The 17,471-nt window shown below is 38.8% G+C and overlaps 1 protein-coding gene across 7 annotated transcripts in view; it reads left to right on the top strand.

Annotated features, from left to right (window-relative positions):
- kdm2bb (lysine (K)-specific demethylase 2Bb) overlaps window positions 1-17,471 on the top strand; it is a 219,544-nt gene that overhangs the window by 15,436 nt on the left and 186,637 nt on the right. For 4 of the 7 annotated variants that reach the window (XM_069933295.1, XM_069933296.1, XM_069933297.1 and 1 more), the window contains exons 1-4: window positions 1,657-1,825; window positions 3,361-3,499; window positions 4,251-4,329; window positions 5,945-5,991. In XM_069933295.1, coding sequence (XP_069789396.1) covers window positions 1,793-1,825; window positions 3,361-3,499; window positions 4,251-4,329; window positions 5,945-5,991 — 298 coding nt within the window. In that variant the 5' untranslated portion in view covers window positions 1,657-1,792. Of the gene's footprint in view, window positions 1-1,656; window positions 1,826-3,360; window positions 3,500-4,250; window positions 4,330-5,944; window positions 5,992-17,471 lie in introns of those variants that run through there. The other 3 variants (XM_069933299.1, XM_069933300.1, XM_069933301.1) reach the window with 2 other exon arrangements.

The raw sequence follows: 17,471 nt of genomic DNA on the forward strand, positions 1-17,471 counted from the left end.
ATAAACAGAAGCAATAGAGAGTTGGATTCACCTCCACTGCTCCCACAGTCTCTGTAGCTACACAAGCCTCCAGTTCAGTTAAACCATCGACAACCTGAGCCCAAATCCAAATCTCTGACATGATGAGGAAGCCTTCAGCACCCAGGGCCCTTCAGGACCACTCCTTACCATCAGCATCCTCTTGAAACCCTGCTCTGACACCTGGTTTCCATGAGCCAGTCTCCAGTAACCCGCAGCCTGGTGTGAGTCCTTTTACCTCAAGTCACCAGCAGCCCGCAACGTGGGTGATTTTCTCCATCAACTGCCACAACTTCCCAACAACTCCCATTAAATAGCATACATAAGTGAAACTATTCCAAAAGGTAAAACTGTTGATGTTAGCAGAGATAATTATGCTATTTGCTTGGTAAATACATCAGCATTGGCTGAGGCATTGAGACAAAATTAATATTTTTGTAATAATTAATGTTTAACAAAGTTTACAACAATGTAATCAAAAAACAAATGACAGTATATCAAATCTAAATACATTTTGTTATAAATAATATTCCCTGTAGAAATGTTATTACTTCAGAATTATTTGCTCAGTTCATAACTTCTAATTTTTAATTTTAACCAGTGTGGTATGAATTTAATGCGATGCTTTGCCAGCTATACTTGTGTAGCAACATTGTCCTGATCTCTCTCTCACACACCCAATGCAACTGTATTTAGGGTATCCAAAATGGAATGTATTTTCCATGTTTAATCGCTTCATTGACCCCTTTCCACCCACAGCTCTCAACACACACTATCAATTTTATATACTTTTACATACACACACATCCAGGACTGCTATTACATGCATGCACACATCCAGGATTATTACATACATGCACATAGGTTTGTTATGACATACACACATCCAGGCCTGCACTTGCATCCATCCATCCAGGACTATTACATACATATGCATAGGTCTGTTATTACACATAGACACATCCAGGATTGCTATTAAATACATACATACACACACATAAATCTATTACATACCTACCACATCCAGACTATTATATACATACGCATAGGTCTGTTATTACATACAGACACATCCAGGACTGCTATTACATATATACATAGACCCACACATACAGGCTATCTATTCCTCGGGCATTAATTGAAGGGTGTGCAGCTCATAATCTATATTTCGCCAATATGATCCGACTGTTTCTACTCTTTGAACTTGAGAAGGGGCGGTTGTAGGGAAGCCAGTGACAGTGACCCAGAAGTCTGCGGGCGCCTGAATTTTCCGCGCGCCGCGCGAGCGCAGCGAAACGCGCTGGGGGGCGTTAGAACCATGGCTCGAGTCGCGGGGAAGCCGCGCAGGCGACGGCGCCGTGCGCGCGCGCGCGCGGTCCTCCCGCCGCCCCCATCTTCCGTGCTCGGGAGACGCGCAAAGGCCCCGATGCAAATATGTGCGGGGGAGGGGGGGGGAAGGAGGAGGAGAGGGGGGGGGGGGGCTGAAATACACAAGGTTCATCTCAGCGGCCCGAAAACGGAGAGAATTTATTTCGTTTTGGTTTTGCACGCTGGGCGCGGATGGAAAATGCTTCGTATTTAAAAAAAATGGGGGGGGGGGTAAACGGCGTGACGTCAGATGTTTTCTGGCTTTGGAAATGTCTGACGTCATATGCCATAGAGTCCTATAGAAAAATGGTGTCTTTTTACACGGGCAGTAGAGTGACTGAAAGTTATTTGGATTCACAAAATCCTGGGTGATGCACTGGTGATTTAGAGTAATGCTCTCTCAAAAATGGATGTAGAGAAAGAGTCTGGACGAAGATTGGTCTGTAGTTTTTTGTAACGTAACGAGTTTTTGTGCCATATTAGAGAGGGAGAGAGAGAGAGCGAGAGAGAGAGAGCGAGGATCATCTCTGTGCAGCTACTAGTAGTAATATCGAGGGGAGGGGGAGACGAGTCACCGTGTGACTGAAGCTGAAACGGCCTCTGGTTTTTATTTTATTTTTTTGGAGCAGTGACTTCCTGTTTAATTCTTTAGGGTCAGTGGGGGTGGGAGGAGGGGACTTTATTAAAAAAACGTTTCCTTCCCCCCCCCCCCTCCTCCTCCTCCTCCTCCTCCTCTCTCGTGTGTGTGTGTGTGTGTGTGTGTGTGTGTTTTTACCGCTTCCAGCTGCGGCTCCCAAGTTGTGAGGGAAGTGGCCGAAGTGAGGGGCCCGGGCGTGTTTACAGCGGGTCGGCGGGAGGAAGCGCCGTCTTTCCGCTGGCCTCTTCCATCCCACCGGCAGGCTCTTCGGCCTAGTCCTGCCTCCTCACCTCACACCCACCCCCCCCCCCCAAAAAAAAGCACCCCCAAGTATTTAGCCCTCTTCCCGGCCTTTCATTCTCGCCTCGCCCCCGAGTGATGGGTGTGTGTGTGTTTTTTTTTTGGAGGGGGGACTTCTCTCAGAGATGAGCGGAAAACCCCGAACACCGAAGAATTTGATTTGTGCTTTTCGAACTGATCCGGACGCCTAGCGACGAGAGGGCTGGGTACAAAAAAAAATTGCCAGTGTTTGCAAACCCCTGGCGCCCAAAATAATACACCTTAAAATGAGGAAGCCGAAAGTTCACCTTTCCATTTTGATTTTTTGTTTTGTTTTGCATGAAAGCTCATTTGTATGCAATTGTATTAAAATAATTCAAATCTTGCTGGGTGAAAACTACTCCGACCAGTAGGTCTATGTCTTTGGTATTTGCGAAAGTATTTGATGAAAATTGGGTTTCAGCATCGTTTGCGTCGTGATTCCACTTTTTTGGGTTAACGGATGAGCCAATTATCCGTATTTGTAACAGCAGATCTGAAAGGTGCCCCGGCAGCAGGAGTCTAAAGCAAGGTGTATCCAAGTTTCTTTAAAAACTGGACCTCGAGTTGTGAAATTGTTCAAACAATTGTAATATTTGTAACCTTAAAGGGAGGAAAACGCACTTAAGCACGATTAAAATATAATTTTGCGAAGGAGCCCGGTGGGACGGCTTCATTAAAATGCATAATTGTATAAGAGTTGTAAATTGTCTTTGAAATGATCAATGAACGTTTATGAATCTATGATGTTAAAGGCGTGTCAAATTAATCTTCAAGGAAGTTGGTGCTAATCGTGATCTATTTACATAGCGTTGTGTTCCTACAGTCAATGCTTCCGTGTCAAACGTAAACTGTAAGGTGATGCTGTTCTAGGGGGAAGCGTGCACATTCATAAAGTTAATTTTAATTTCGAGGCAATACACCAACAATGTTTCATTATAACATCTATTATTTGAATTGGCTGTCGGTTCCACACTGGAGTAGCATTACATATAGGTCTGGTTCTCTTCTGTTTATAGCGCACATTTTGTAGAAGGCGGTATGACAATGAGGACCTCTCTGACGATGACATAGCCAGCATGAGGACTTTTGATGTGGAGGAAAAGCTTAGTAGTGACTCATACAGTTCAAGTTACGTGCACTTTATGAAAGGAAAAGGTAAGAATTGTGAGAGAGGTGTTCTTTGTTTGAACGTGTTTGTCTATCCCGTTCAGATTGCGAGTGTGGCAGCAGTGCTGCAGCTTGGCTGGTCAGTGGACTCTGCCTCTTGAATTTCCCGCCGTTATGGCAGGGGATGAGAATGACGAGCTTCGTCATGATCTCAAATTCAACTCCTGTTTCTTGTGCATTGTCATAGTTTATGATGCAGACCAATTCAAAGTGAAATGTCACAGGGAGATGGTTGGAAAATATGTATTTTAATAAATAAAAATACCACGTATGTCTATGGAAAGAAAAAAATGTAATGTACTGTATGTAGCAACATTGAATGTAAATGACCAGAACCTAGCCACAAAATAAAATAACCACAAGTAGATCTGTTGACATCGTTTATTTTTTGTAATTTGCATGCTATCATCTGACCCTGTATTTACAGAATTTTAAACCAACAGGGATTTGGCCAGCGTTAAATGGGAGCGGATATTGGTGGGGGACGAAAGAAGAGCTAATTTTAAAAACATAGAAACCAACTTGTGGCGAGATACATTGTTAAGCAGCAGCTGTACTATTGGTTCCGCGTGACTCGTCACAAGTACTATTTTGATTTATTATAATAAGACCGAGTTCGAGCCCTGGGTAAATCCCTGTTTAGCGTGGTACGCAATTGCATCTCTTGTTTATAATTATTGGTTGGATTTTTTTTCTCACTTCTCGACCTAAAGTTGAGTTTTACTGTATGTTGCAACAGATTTTACCCTTGAATATGTGCAGAGAGAGACTATCAAGGTCCCCATTATCTTCAGGGACAAAGATGGTCTAGGAATCAAGTAAGTCTATACAAATAGATGTCATTTTGATTACATTTACCTGGTACTGTTTCTAAATGTTTCACAAAATGCCATCGGAATGTTTGTGTTCAGCGCGTATAGATCTCATTTATTATGCATTCAAAACCATGAATTGGTTGAAACCTACGTAATGAGATCGGGCGTATATATTTCTGGACCATTAACGAAATAGCATTTCTTCCCCTCCCCCCATCTCAAATTATTCATGACATAAAGGAGGGGAAACTTGCTTTGCCTTGCCTTGAAACGACAACCGAGCACTAGCCTAACACGACTAGCCTTTCCGGAGAAATATTTGATTTTTACTTTTCAGTTTTGCTGCAGGTACGCCGCATTAAACCACGTTGCGGCTCTGCTACTTGCATAATGAAGATAAACATTTGAACTTGCAGTTATGAATCTTATCGGATTCTTCGAGTCCAATCCCCAAAATGCAGAAATTCTCATTAACCCTTTGTTCGACTAGCTTCATGAAGGAAAGCGAAATGAGGTTGACACGCGGAAATCTCTGCAAGTCTCTCCATTTTCAACGGAGGGAGTAGCTCTGAAAGTTTGATGTGGTCTTCAGCATCTATTGGAGGAAATTTCACTGGGCCAAGAATGTGCCGCATCCAGGGGGGAAAAATGCAGATGTATTTTTCGCTGACTTTCATCTGGATCACACCTCCATCAGGCACCCCTGTAGTTAGTGGCCGTCATCTGTTCAATCGAGGCCTTGTGAGCGAGTATACGCTGTTTTAGACGGCGATTACCTCTAAAACTTTTTTTTTTGCTTTCGGAAATTCAATAGTTTACCAATGATCATTACTGGGGCAAACCAGCATCAACGAGATGCGGTTAACATCGATCTCCATGATTGGAGTTGGGAAAGATCGCATCGAATGAAATATTGGGAATGCATTTCGCAAGCAGTTTCCACGTCCGCCTGACGTGGAATTATTGTAAATACTGCACTTAAAAGATCCAAGATGCTCGGAGATCACTATAGATTTTATTGGATGCGGCAAAATGCAACTAATGTCACATCCACACACCAGTTTTTTTCCCCCCACTTAAAAATGTCATAGATAATCGACCCCTGCAGCGTAAGATCCCAGCGCAAATCGCGCTGATTTTTTGTAAGCTTCCCTTGTCAAAGGGCCACTGTAAACAGGGAAAACAGCTTGCGATTTTTAGCAGTGAGACAAATCATAAAGGTATAAGATGGAAGATCGCTAGCGTCCGCAGAATTTTACTTGGGGTCGGAAAAAGATCGTGTTTCATTAGACAACCCGTCGCCTTACCGCGATGGATATCACTCGTAATAAAGGACAACCAATCGGAATGCATGTAACCAAAGTATCGCAACGCAAATAGAAAAGTGGCTTGTACCCTCTGATCCATTGTATCCATGACCAAACTTAAAATCTCGGGTCCGAACTTCCTATTGGACGGAATCCAGCCTCCATGCGTGTACTGTAAAATTATAAAAATAATATTGAGAGAGTCTTTGCCGTTTAACATCTGACTATAACTGCCAGTTATTGCTTTAAATGATCGTTGTAACTGAAAGAATGTGAGACTAACTGTTTTATATGTTGTCTCTTTACTGCAGAACACCAGACACCGATTTCAGTATTAGAGATGTAAAACTCTTCGTTGGTAAGTGAAATTCGAAACGTAAGGGAAGGAATTTTTCCTGCCACCTTTCACTTCAATTTGAATAACCACGCAGTTTATGGCCATTCTTGAGAATCAGGTTCTTTTTAAATCTTTCTGTGCCATCTCTGTGGATACTTGGTCCCAAGCTTGTATGAAGATAGTGGAGAGCGAAACAATGGTCATGAATGATCATTTCAGAGTATCATCCCAAAGTATTATCTTTGGTTCTTAAATTATCTTTAAAGAATTAACTGGTTATTTCATGTTTGAATTGAGTTTTAGTAATTGTGTGGACAGGAGGGGAAACATCAACCTAATCTTGTTTATATTTGCTGTTTTTAATAATTGCAAAATTACATGCCTTTGCAATGGAGCTTTCAGGTTTAAATGAACTTTATAAAATATTGGTTATATTTACTGTAGATTAGACAGCAATTAAGTCATTGTTTTGTGATTATGGCAGGTTATTTTGTTGTGCAGTGCCAAAAAAAATACAAGACTGGAGTCAGCCATTCAGCATCTCAGATCTATTCTGCCTTTCATTTAGGTGAAGTAAATTGCTGCTTCTACTCTCAGTTCCACTTCACCTGATGAATTTATTTACTCTTCAGGCAAACTCTCTGTTGAAAAATCAATTTATTGAGAATTCTTAGATTTTCTTTACTCTTGATGTGTAAATAACTCTGATTTTTTTTTTTAACCTTGGAATGGCTTTGTTCTAATTTTAAGACTATGGATTCATATCTTGATCCTCCACCAACATCAGATGTATCAGCCCCACCAGAACTTTAGACACCCTTTAAATAACTGTTAGATCACCAGTCATTTGCCTAAGCCATACTATTGCAACCAATCTTCATAAAATTACCTTGGTATTTTTCTGGTGAATTGTGCTGCACCCTTTTCAGGGCAGTATATTTTTCCTAAAGTTCAGAGATCAAAGTGAATGCAAAGGCTTGAAGCTTCACTTCCTCTCTGTGTTTTAACCTTTTTCATGTGAAGGCCAAAATGCCATTATTCTTGATTGCTATTTACCCATACACTAGATTTTCAGAAAAATCTGCATTACTTCACAGTTCCTGGTCCTTTTCAACAATGAGTTAAAGCAAAATATGGTAGTTTTTCTCTCTACCTACTTATCTCTCAGAATTGTATCATTACCAATAGGATTTGGCACAATTTGTTATAGCATTGTAGTTTGTAATGAAACAGGACTGAAGAACTGAGAATGCCATCCATTGGGCATTTCATAATAAATATACTTAAAATCTTTTGCAAGTGGTACATTTCCTGCATCCCCTCTCTTGCATATTTTAATTCCTGTCATTAAAAGATAGCAATTTACCAGTGGATTAATAAAATATGATGACTCCATAGGAATTTTATTGAGAGGACTAGTTGACTGTTTCAGTATTGAACCAATAATGACTTGAATTGTAACTCAACACAATCTTCTGAGTATTCAAATGTTGTGAATATTCAGTTTATAGAGAATCAATTGTTGAATAACCTTTGGTCAAAGGTAGAAATGAAGGATTTATTCTGGTTTTTTTTTCAGTTAACCCAAAAATGATTTATTTTTCTTAATCCACTATTTATTTTTCCTCATGTACTTTTGACAGCCCATCCATGTTCATGCATGGTCCAGCTATTGTACTAAGAAACCAATTCTGAACAGAATTAAAAAAAAATAAGATGAACTGAAATTAGTAAATGTCGGAGAATTATATAAATAAGGGAAGGGGAAATTTATCCAAAGGTTCGATATTCTGGACAACTTAAAGATATGTAATGTTCACTGGTTTTCAGAAATGCCACTATTGGTAGGAATTTAGCTGTGTGATGAGTTGAACCCAATTCAGTGAGGTTGGTTGGAGGGAGAAGCATCTCTTAGAAAGCACGTTAAAGATAAACATAAAAAGAAAGAAACATTCTGATAAACATTGACAAATTGATATTAGGTAAAATATAATTAGTAGTGGGAGAAAGCTAATTGAGCTTCATTTTTTAAAAAAAGTAATAGCTTATATTTCTTTGGGATTTAGACTCTCACAGGAACCAATTAATAGCAGTTTAGGTCATTAACTTCATCATCTGGGACAAACTGTTAAATTACATCATCTGTAGATTTGCTTTCAGAGAATAAATGAAAAGTGTTCAATTGCCATTGAAACATTTTTAGTACTTCATTGATTAAAAATTGCTTAGTCAGGATTTTTCCTTCAAAATTTAGGAACGGCATTCTCGCAACTATTTAAACAACAAATCAGTATACACAATATTGTAGTCATGTTAATTTAGAAAGTGACTTTGAACAAATGTGATTAGTATATTTTTCCAATGTTATAGAATTTTTATTTTCAATATGAGCTTGAAGGGAAATGGATCTACTTCATAATGTGAAGCAGGAAATTTATCAGAAGGAATTAAAAGTTGGTTTCCATATGATTGGTGCTTAAGTGCCTCCTTCTGTGTCTTATGGAAATATTGGAATTGTGTTATTTCTATCAGAGTATCAGGAAACTGGTGCAAATGTAATTAGATGGGACATTAAAGAACTTTTCCTGCTTGCTAATACTCTATGTATATTGGAATACTTCCTCAATTGTTGGGGATCAGCTGTTGATGAAAAATGGAGATGTATTGTGCATATGAGTTTTTGTGTTCTGGAGCTTCCCTTGCAGTCTGAATGGAATGGATGCCAGAATCACAGTGCTATTGACATATTAAAGAACTTTTCTTTTTTTTTTTACTGAACATATTCTTTTCTGAATGTTACCTTGTGAATGAAGGGTCGGGGTGTCGAGGGGATCTTCCTTAAATCAAAAATGGGGAAATCTTCACTGGAAAAAAATCTGCAGCTTAACATGTGCAACAAAATTGCTTAATCGTATGCCCTCTTAAAAACAAATGAGTGAGACTTCTGGTATTCTCATGACAAACAGATTCAAGTTCCAACTGAGACAAGCTCTGACTGCTTGAGAATTGTATATGTTGAAGCTTCCTTTTTGAATATTTTATTTAAATATTTTCCATACATGTAATTAGTAAACCATTATATAAAACAATAAATATTTAAATTGAAGAGGGTTTCATTCCCTTCCCTCCCTCTTACAACCCCTCACCCCCCCTAAATATATATGTAAAAAAATATATAAAATAAAAAAAAGAAAAAGAAAGGTAGTAACATGGTTTTCTCTGAGTATCACTTTCTAAAACACTAGACTTCAACAGAGTTTATATAATCAATTTAAAGAAGAAGGTAGACACCAATCTTGAGGCTGAAAGAGCATTTCTACAATTTTATTCCTAGAATGAGCATATACAGGCTCCAAATTTGCAAAAATATAGCATATTTATTTCTCATATTTTGAATGTAATTTTCTCTAAAGGAATACAGCTTTGAATTTCTGTGTTCCATCTTTCCATACCCAAATGTGAATCCGTTTTCCAAGTCACTCCAATACATTTCTTGTCAAAGCTTCCTTGATGATTAATTCTAAATATATGAAGATTATTTTCTGGGTGGCAGCAAAATATTTTATTTTACACTTAGATTCTTGTAACAAGTACTGAGATGGGATCTGTTTTTCATTATTATATTTTTATAAGGAACAGAGGTTAGTTTTTATTAGAGGCAAATAAGAAAGATTGCACATGCTGGAAAACAAAATGCTGGAGCAGCTCAGTGGGCCAGGCAGCAACTAACGAAAGCATGAGACAGTCAAAACTTTGGACCATAAATCTTCTATTTTGATGAAGGGTGCAGCCGGAAATACTGACTGCCTTTTTCCTTCCATGGATTTTGCTTGATGCTCTGAGATACTCCAGCATTTTGTGGTTTCTTTTGGCCTATTGGTAGCATTCTTGTCTTCACATTACAGAAAAGATCTCATTGCACTGAAGAGAATCTTAGCTGCTTCCTGTGTTTGTCTGACAATAAAGTGAAGATGATGTGGCCTCTCCAGGGCACAGCCAGGTCAAAGTTGATATGGAGATCCGTCTATTTCCCATGCAATGGGATCCCCCCCCTCCATGCTAATGTCCAAAGGAATGATGAAAATTGATAAAGTTTGGTGCCAGCAGCATCGCAGGAGTTGCTGTGCTGATGCTGGGTACAGCAGTCAGCCGCTTTCGGGTCTCCAACTCTGGATTTTTCTTTGGGGTTTACTCCCAAATTCTTTCCCATAAGTGGGTATAGCCACAAGGCAGCAGAGGTTTGAAATAGGAGTTTTCCTTCTCCATGAGCTCCATCTGCCTGAAACAACTGTTTTCAAGGCACCAGTGGCCTGCCTTTGCCCATTCTCTTGTCATTGAGAACAGCTCCACTGGGCATCAGAATGATGCCACACATGAAGACCAGGAGTTGGACTTGGTAGAGGATCTTTGAGTTGCACGCCATGAAGAGCATTTGTGTAGCAGTGGGAGCTTGTCCCCACTACCAACCTTCGGCTATGACAATCTTTTAAGCCACTGAAGAAAGTGCAGAGGAGATTTACCAGGACTGAAAATTGTTGCTATGTAGAAAGATTGTTTCTTTTGTGGTAGAGGAGGTTGGGGAGGAGACTTAATTGAGACAGATAAATATTATGAGGAGCCTACATAAAAATGGGAGATCAAAGAAGTTATTGATGGAGGGGTGGGAAAGGGTAAGGAAAGACCTTTTCATCTAACTGACAGTAGAAGGTCTACAAGTTACTGCTTGGAAGAGTGATAGAAGCAGAAATCATTGTTGTATTTAGATGTGTACATGAAGAGCCATTACCTGCAGAACTATGAACATAGAAATGGAAGGTAAATTTAAGTAGGACAGCTCCTTTTTAAACTTGGACATAGACAATGGAGCAAATGATGTCCTGTGTCATAAATTGTTTATGAATCTTTGTCATACTGAGGAGCCATATAGAGTTTGAGTAGTTATGATACAGGTATAATAACTGGATAATGTTTCAGTGAAATCCCAATGTGGTATTGTGTGAATTTGAATGCAGTGGTGTTTGTAATGTAGTAATTTTGATAATATATACATTAGCATTAGGAAAAAGATGCAGTCTATTAAAAAAACATTTGTTCACTTTTTCTTTCTGTCCCAAATTCATTGCATCTTTTGATTTCCATTACTGTTAAAAACCCATTGTGGCTAAATGCATCACTTGTGGCAAATAAGAATGGTTAGAAAATGCTAACTTCCACTCTGAGATTAATTGTATAAACATTTATATAACCTCTAGTATTCTGAGATTGACAGATACATGAATGGTTTTATTGGATACATTCACTGCTGTGGAGAATAATAATGCAGACTATAGTACACCATTTTAGTTCTTGCATTTTAATGTTTGTTTAAATGGGTACCAAAAATACCTACAATTTAACTCCCATGGTGATTTGATGTTGGGTGAAGTGAAGGTACAGGAGAGAAACAAGATTAATGTGAATGTTGGACAAGCAGATTGGAGGCAGCTGGTTTGTCTGCTTGTTTAGTTGCTAAATTTGCTGATGACCTGTAGAAATGGAGAAGAGAAAATCAACACAGTGAAATAAATGATAAAATCAATAGCAACAAGATCAGAAAATAAAATAAAATGTCAGTGCAGAGAAAGACCAGCTTGGTTTCAGAAGGAAGGAGGAAGAGAGAGAATATTGGGATAAGGCTCAGTGATAAAGATGTATTGCTAGGGAAGTTGATGTGTGGTAAGTGGACCAGTAGAGACAAGGTTAGGGGAAAAGATAAGCAGACTGTAATAGGAAGGAATAGAGAGTATATATCTAAAAGTAATTAGATTAAGTTTAAAAAATTACAAAAATATCAAACACATCCAGTGTGTTATCCCAATTTTCATCTGAAATTGTCTTGTTTTTATCCTGATGTTGATCCACTATGTGACAAATGTAAAATTTTTGAGGCCTCTCTGATTCGTATGTTCTGGGATTGTCCAGAACTACAACAAAATTGGGAGCAATTCTTTAACACTCAATCATAGATTCTCAGGATTAAATTAGAACTGTTTTTTATTATTTTGTTTGGTTATTCTCTAGAAGAGAAGATTTTCTTGAATTTAACTTGTAAAAGAATAGTAGCTTTACTTCAATGATGGCCAGACGAGCAACTTTGATAAGATTGAAAGGCAGCAGAGCACCAACTCGCCTGCACCGTTTACAAGATGTTATGTCTTGCTTGAGTTTGGAAAAAAAATTACATATAATGTTAGAGAAATCAAGGTTGAATATGACAAGATATGGGACCCATTCATGGACTGTTATAATTTGATTACTTTGGCAGGGGTACTCTGGGAGATTTCTATCGAATGTTTGAGAACCAATACTCAATTCTTTGCAATTCTTTTTTACTGGTGACCGTGTTTAGTGGAAGAGGTTGTTTATTTTTCTTTTTCTTTTCATTTTTTTGTTTTTTTATTTTTCACTTTTTTAACTATAAGAGTTTGGTCAATTTAGGTAATCACAATGTTAGAATATGAGGTGAAATTCTCAAAAGGATATTTCACTTTTTGAGAATTATTATTGATATGTGGCTCATATTCTGTATTGCATTAATATCTAAACAATATATACATGTAATATTTCTCTATCAAATTAATAAAAACTGAAGGCTGTGACTGAATCCATGTAACATTCAAAGCAAAGCACATGAGTTAAGATGGCCATTACAGAGACCTGTAGTATATCATATGTTGAGAGTTGAATATGGAAGAGTGCCCAACATTCAGGAGGAATGGCTCTATTAATTAATAATTGTCTTGGAACAAAGGAAATGGGGTATTGTGGTGGTATCGCTGGAATTAAGGCAAGATGTCACTGTGGAACATTGTACAAAAGAAGAAATAACAGGAGCTTGGTTGGGGGAGTGGCACTACTGGTTTGTTCAATTCTAATCTCTGGTGCTGCCCATGTGGAATTTGCACGTTCTCTATGTAATTCTGAATTTATGGTGGTTGTTAGGCTAATTTATTCACCGGAAGATGGGCATGTTTGAGAGAATAAACTACTGGAATGTGTGGAGAATGAGATTGATGTGCTTGTTTTGAGAACTGGCATAACCTTGATGGGCAGAATAGCTTCTCTACATTTGGAAGGAAATATGATGCATTATAATGGCAGGACATTTTAATCTATGTACAGACTGTAAAAATTATTTTGTCAATAGGTGATCGATTCATAGCGTGTTTTCAGTATGACTTCTTCGAAAAAAATATTCAAGAGCCAACTAGGCTTTTTAGGACTAGTGGTATAATGCAATGAGAGGATGAATTAGTCATAATCAGGAAGTTGCAAAGGATCACAACATGATTAACTTTTAGATTCTGTTTGAGGGAGAGAAGAATGATTCCAAGGCTAGTATTTAATTGAAATGAGTAAAACTGAGGACATGAAAACAACTAGCTAAAATCTGTTAAATTAATTAGGTTAAGGATAGGTCAGTTTAGATGTGATAGTAGAGATTTAAAGGGATTGTTAAGTGTGACATTAGATGCATTGCAACAATAAAAAATTTGAAGGGAAGCTAAGTTCAAAATGGTGTAGATTTAAAAATCATGTAATTATGTGAACATGGGTGGCAAATCAAGAGATTAGTCATTGTGTGACATTTCCAAATTATGACTAATAAAATATAAGGAAGGAAAAATTAGAATCATGTTGGCCAGATGTGTTAAAACACATAATAAGAGTTTCTATGGATATTTTTTAAAAAAGTTAACAAGATGTGACGAATTAATAATGGAAAGGAAGGAGTTAGCGGATGAATTACAAAGGTATTTGCATAACTTTCACTGTAGAGTCTGCCAATAACAATAGAAATGCTTCTAATTTGAAAAGGAGGAACTAAAGAAAATGCAATCACTGATGAAGTAGTATTGAGCAAAACTTTGAAACTACAAACCAACTAGTTTCTCACAGTTTTAAAAGATGTAGCTAATGAGAATTTTTGTTTTGCTCTCAATTTTCCAAACGGTTCCATTATATTGAATTAAGGAGTTCCATTTTCCATTTTTCAAATAAGGAGGCAGAAAGCATGCCAGTTAGCTAAACATATGGAAAATGTTAGAAACTATAATTAAAAATGTTACTGCATGTGCATGTAAAAATTCAAGATACAGTAGAACCCCATTATAATGCAATGGTTCGAGTCCAAAAAATCAGATCGCGAAAAAAGCAGGGTCGTGCTAAATTGGGAATCACGAAAACAGCATTTTCAAAAACAAAAAACACATGTACAATAGTTGTATTTGAAATCATCTTTTTTATTTCTTAAAAAAGCAGTTGAGTGTTTGTTCCCTGAATGCAGCAGGTCGCTGGCGACGAGTAAAATCCAAAATGTTTCTGAGTTGGTGGATTTTTATGTGTCCACATCCTGGGTCTCCAGCCAACGTAAGCTGGCCTCAAAGGCTTCAGATACTTTCGGGGGTGGGGGTGGAGGCTCATCATTGTCGTCCTCCTGTGGTTCAGGAACCGGTGCTATAGTAACATGACGGATGATCTCTGAGTCTGTCAGATGCTCATGCGTTGAGCATTCATCATCAGAGCCTCTCCACCTCACCCACCTCTTCATCTGTGAAGCCGTAGATTTCTTCACCATCATCATCTTCCTTGGTGGATTTTCGTGATGCAAAGGCTGGACCCAGACCCTTCTCCCAGCATTTTTCCACACAAGAGGAGCTGACTGCTGCCCAGCCCTTTCCACCTAAGTGGCAACCTTCAGATAGTCTTTCGGCGTTGTTGATTCATCTACAATTCTATGACTTAATTCATACCTGTAATTATGCCTGAACACTTAGATGATCTCCTGATCTAAGGGCCGGATCTTAGATGTAGTGTACTTTAGGAGGTAAGAACCTCTGATCTTTCTGTCGCGGCTTAATAGGTTGGCAGCGGGTGGGCGGGACAGTTGTCAAGCAAAAGAAGAGCTTTGGGTTCAAGCTTTTGCTTACGCAAATGAGCATGGACAGCAGGGACAAAAGATATATAAAACCAATCCTCAAAGATGTCACTGGTTATCCAAGCATTGCTGCTATGCATATACTCTGTACTTGAACAGTAACGACTTCAGGTTGACATGGTGGAAACAGTGGGGCGAGCAAAATTTGCCAATCATTAGTGGTTTTAACTTGTGTGTTCCAGTCTTGTTAACACAAAACAACAATGTCACGCGATCTTTGCATTGTTTGAACCCCTCACGTTGATGGGCGCCATCTTTGCTAAACAGTGTGCAGTCTGGGATCATCTTGTAGCAGAGGCCTGTTTCGTCACAGTTGTACACTTGTTCTTCGACGTAGCCCCTTTTTCTAACAGAGTTTTTAGTTCTGCCGGGTATTCGCTGGTGGCACTAACACTTGTGAAATCCCGTGACGGCATTTAAATTGATCTAGCCATCCATTGCTAGCTTTGAACTGTGAAGTTTCTCCTTTAATCACCTGGTCAAACTTCTCGGCTTGAGCTTTGAGAATGGGCCGGGAAATTGGAAGGACTTCTGAAGCACACTTGAAATGAACCACTCGTTTAGGGAGTCATCGAGGCTGATATCTTTGGCTCTCTTCAAGTGTTTGGCCTTTAGTCCTACCTCTTCCTCACTTGCCAAAGTGACGCACATTACTTAGCTTCCTGACATTTCAAGCCACAAAGTGTTGATTCAGGTATGGTGAGGTCACGTGCAATTTGGGTTTGACTTTTATTCTTGATTGCGTCAAGTGAGTGAAGCTTATCTTTCACTGAAAAAATATTTTTGTCTTCTAACGGTGCATTCCATTTTGACCTGAAAACAATTTCAATTCTAGAAAGAGGGAAAAACGGGGTCCACTGGCTGATTGCGTTATATCTGGGTTCACGTTGAATTGGGGTTCTACTGTAATCAGGCAAAATCAGCAAGGGGAAATCCTGTTTCACTAATTTATTGGAGTTCCTATAAGATCTAACATGGTTGAATGGGAACCAGTGGTATTTACATTTCTAGAGGTCATTTAATAAAGTGTCACATCAGAGGTTATTGCAGGAGGGCCAAAAGCTAATTGTTTAGGCGGTAGCACATTAGTGTGGATAGAAAATTGCTGCGTAACAGGGAACCGAGGAGAAGCACAAAATAGGTATTTTTCTAGTTGCCAAGATGTAATAAATGATGTGCCACAGGAACCTGGTGGAACATTTTTGCTGGAACTTTGGGTTTTAACAATTTAAAAAACCAATGGATGAAATGTTTGGTTGCTAAATTTGCTGATGACTTGTAGATAGATACATATAGAATCAAAATTTATTGTTATGAACAAGTCAAGAAATTTGTTGTTGTGTGGCAGCGTCACAGTGCAAACATCTACATAAACCATCTTGCCAAATAAATAAAAATAGTGCACAAAAAAGTCAAAATAAGGCAGTGTCTGTTGTTCATTATTCATTCAAGAATCTGATGACGGGAAGAAACTGTCCTTGCGTTGCTGAGTGCTCGTCTTCAGGCTCCTGTACCTTTTTCTTAATGGTAGCAAAGTGAAGAGGGCACAGCCTGGGTGATGAGGGTCCATAAGGATAGAGGCTGCTTTCTTAAGACACTACCCGTTGTAGATGTCCTTAATGGAGTTAAGAATGGTGCCCGTGATGTCGCAGGCCGAGTTAACAACCGTCTGGAGTTTTTCCATGACCTGGGTATTGGCACCTCCATATCAGATAATGATGCAACCAGCCTGAATGTCTCCACGATACACCTCTAGAAATTTTCGAGAGTCTTCGGTGGTGGTGGGAGGGCATTAGAGAGTGACTGATGGAGTAAGCTACAACCTACAGAAATCCTGTGATTTGTATTAATAAATTGATTTAACAGTAATCCAGGCACTGTCCCACCATTTGATTATAGTTGAAAACGCCTTGATTAATAGATGGATTTTGAAATGTTGAAATGCCTAATATGAAGATTTAAAATACACACAGCATGCAGCAGTCCCAGAGGCTGACCCTGCAGAATGAACATTAGCCTTGCCTGATCTTGTATCCCAGAGCAACTCACCGTCAGACCAGGAAGAACAAGTAATGGACTTTGAGCGGCTAAAGCTACCAGTGCTGACTGAGCTCTGTAAAGTTATTGTTGTGACAGATTATTTTGTATTTTATATTGTATGTAGATATGTTTTAAAGGAGATGAATTGTGGTATGTTATTTAGTGTAGGTCACATACAAACATTTCAAAACAGATCTCATTTAAAATGTCAGAGCTCTGCTCAAGCCAGATAGTCCAGGCTCCGAGTGCCTTTGCAAAAACTTTGAAGAATGCCTGTAAGGAGGTGTTAATTGGGCATGCTGTGGAATAATGTTTTGGAAAGCAACAGATGAATGAACTCAGAAGATTGGGTCCAGTGCTGCAGTCTGAGTGCAGTTTGCTGTTCTAAAAGGGTCATGTGGTTTTCTCAGTTCTACAGTTCAGCAGCAGCAGTTGGGACTAGAACATGGCAAGCTGGAAAGCTTGTGGGAAAACCCCATTTTAA

This window comes from Narcine bancroftii, chromosome 4 (assembly GCF_036971445.1).
Source record: "Narcine bancroftii isolate sNarBan1 chromosome 4, sNarBan1.hap1, whole genome shotgun sequence".
In the NCBI taxonomy this organism is placed as follows: Eukaryota; Metazoa; Chordata; class Chondrichthyes; order Torpediniformes; family Narcinidae; genus Narcine; species Narcine bancroftii.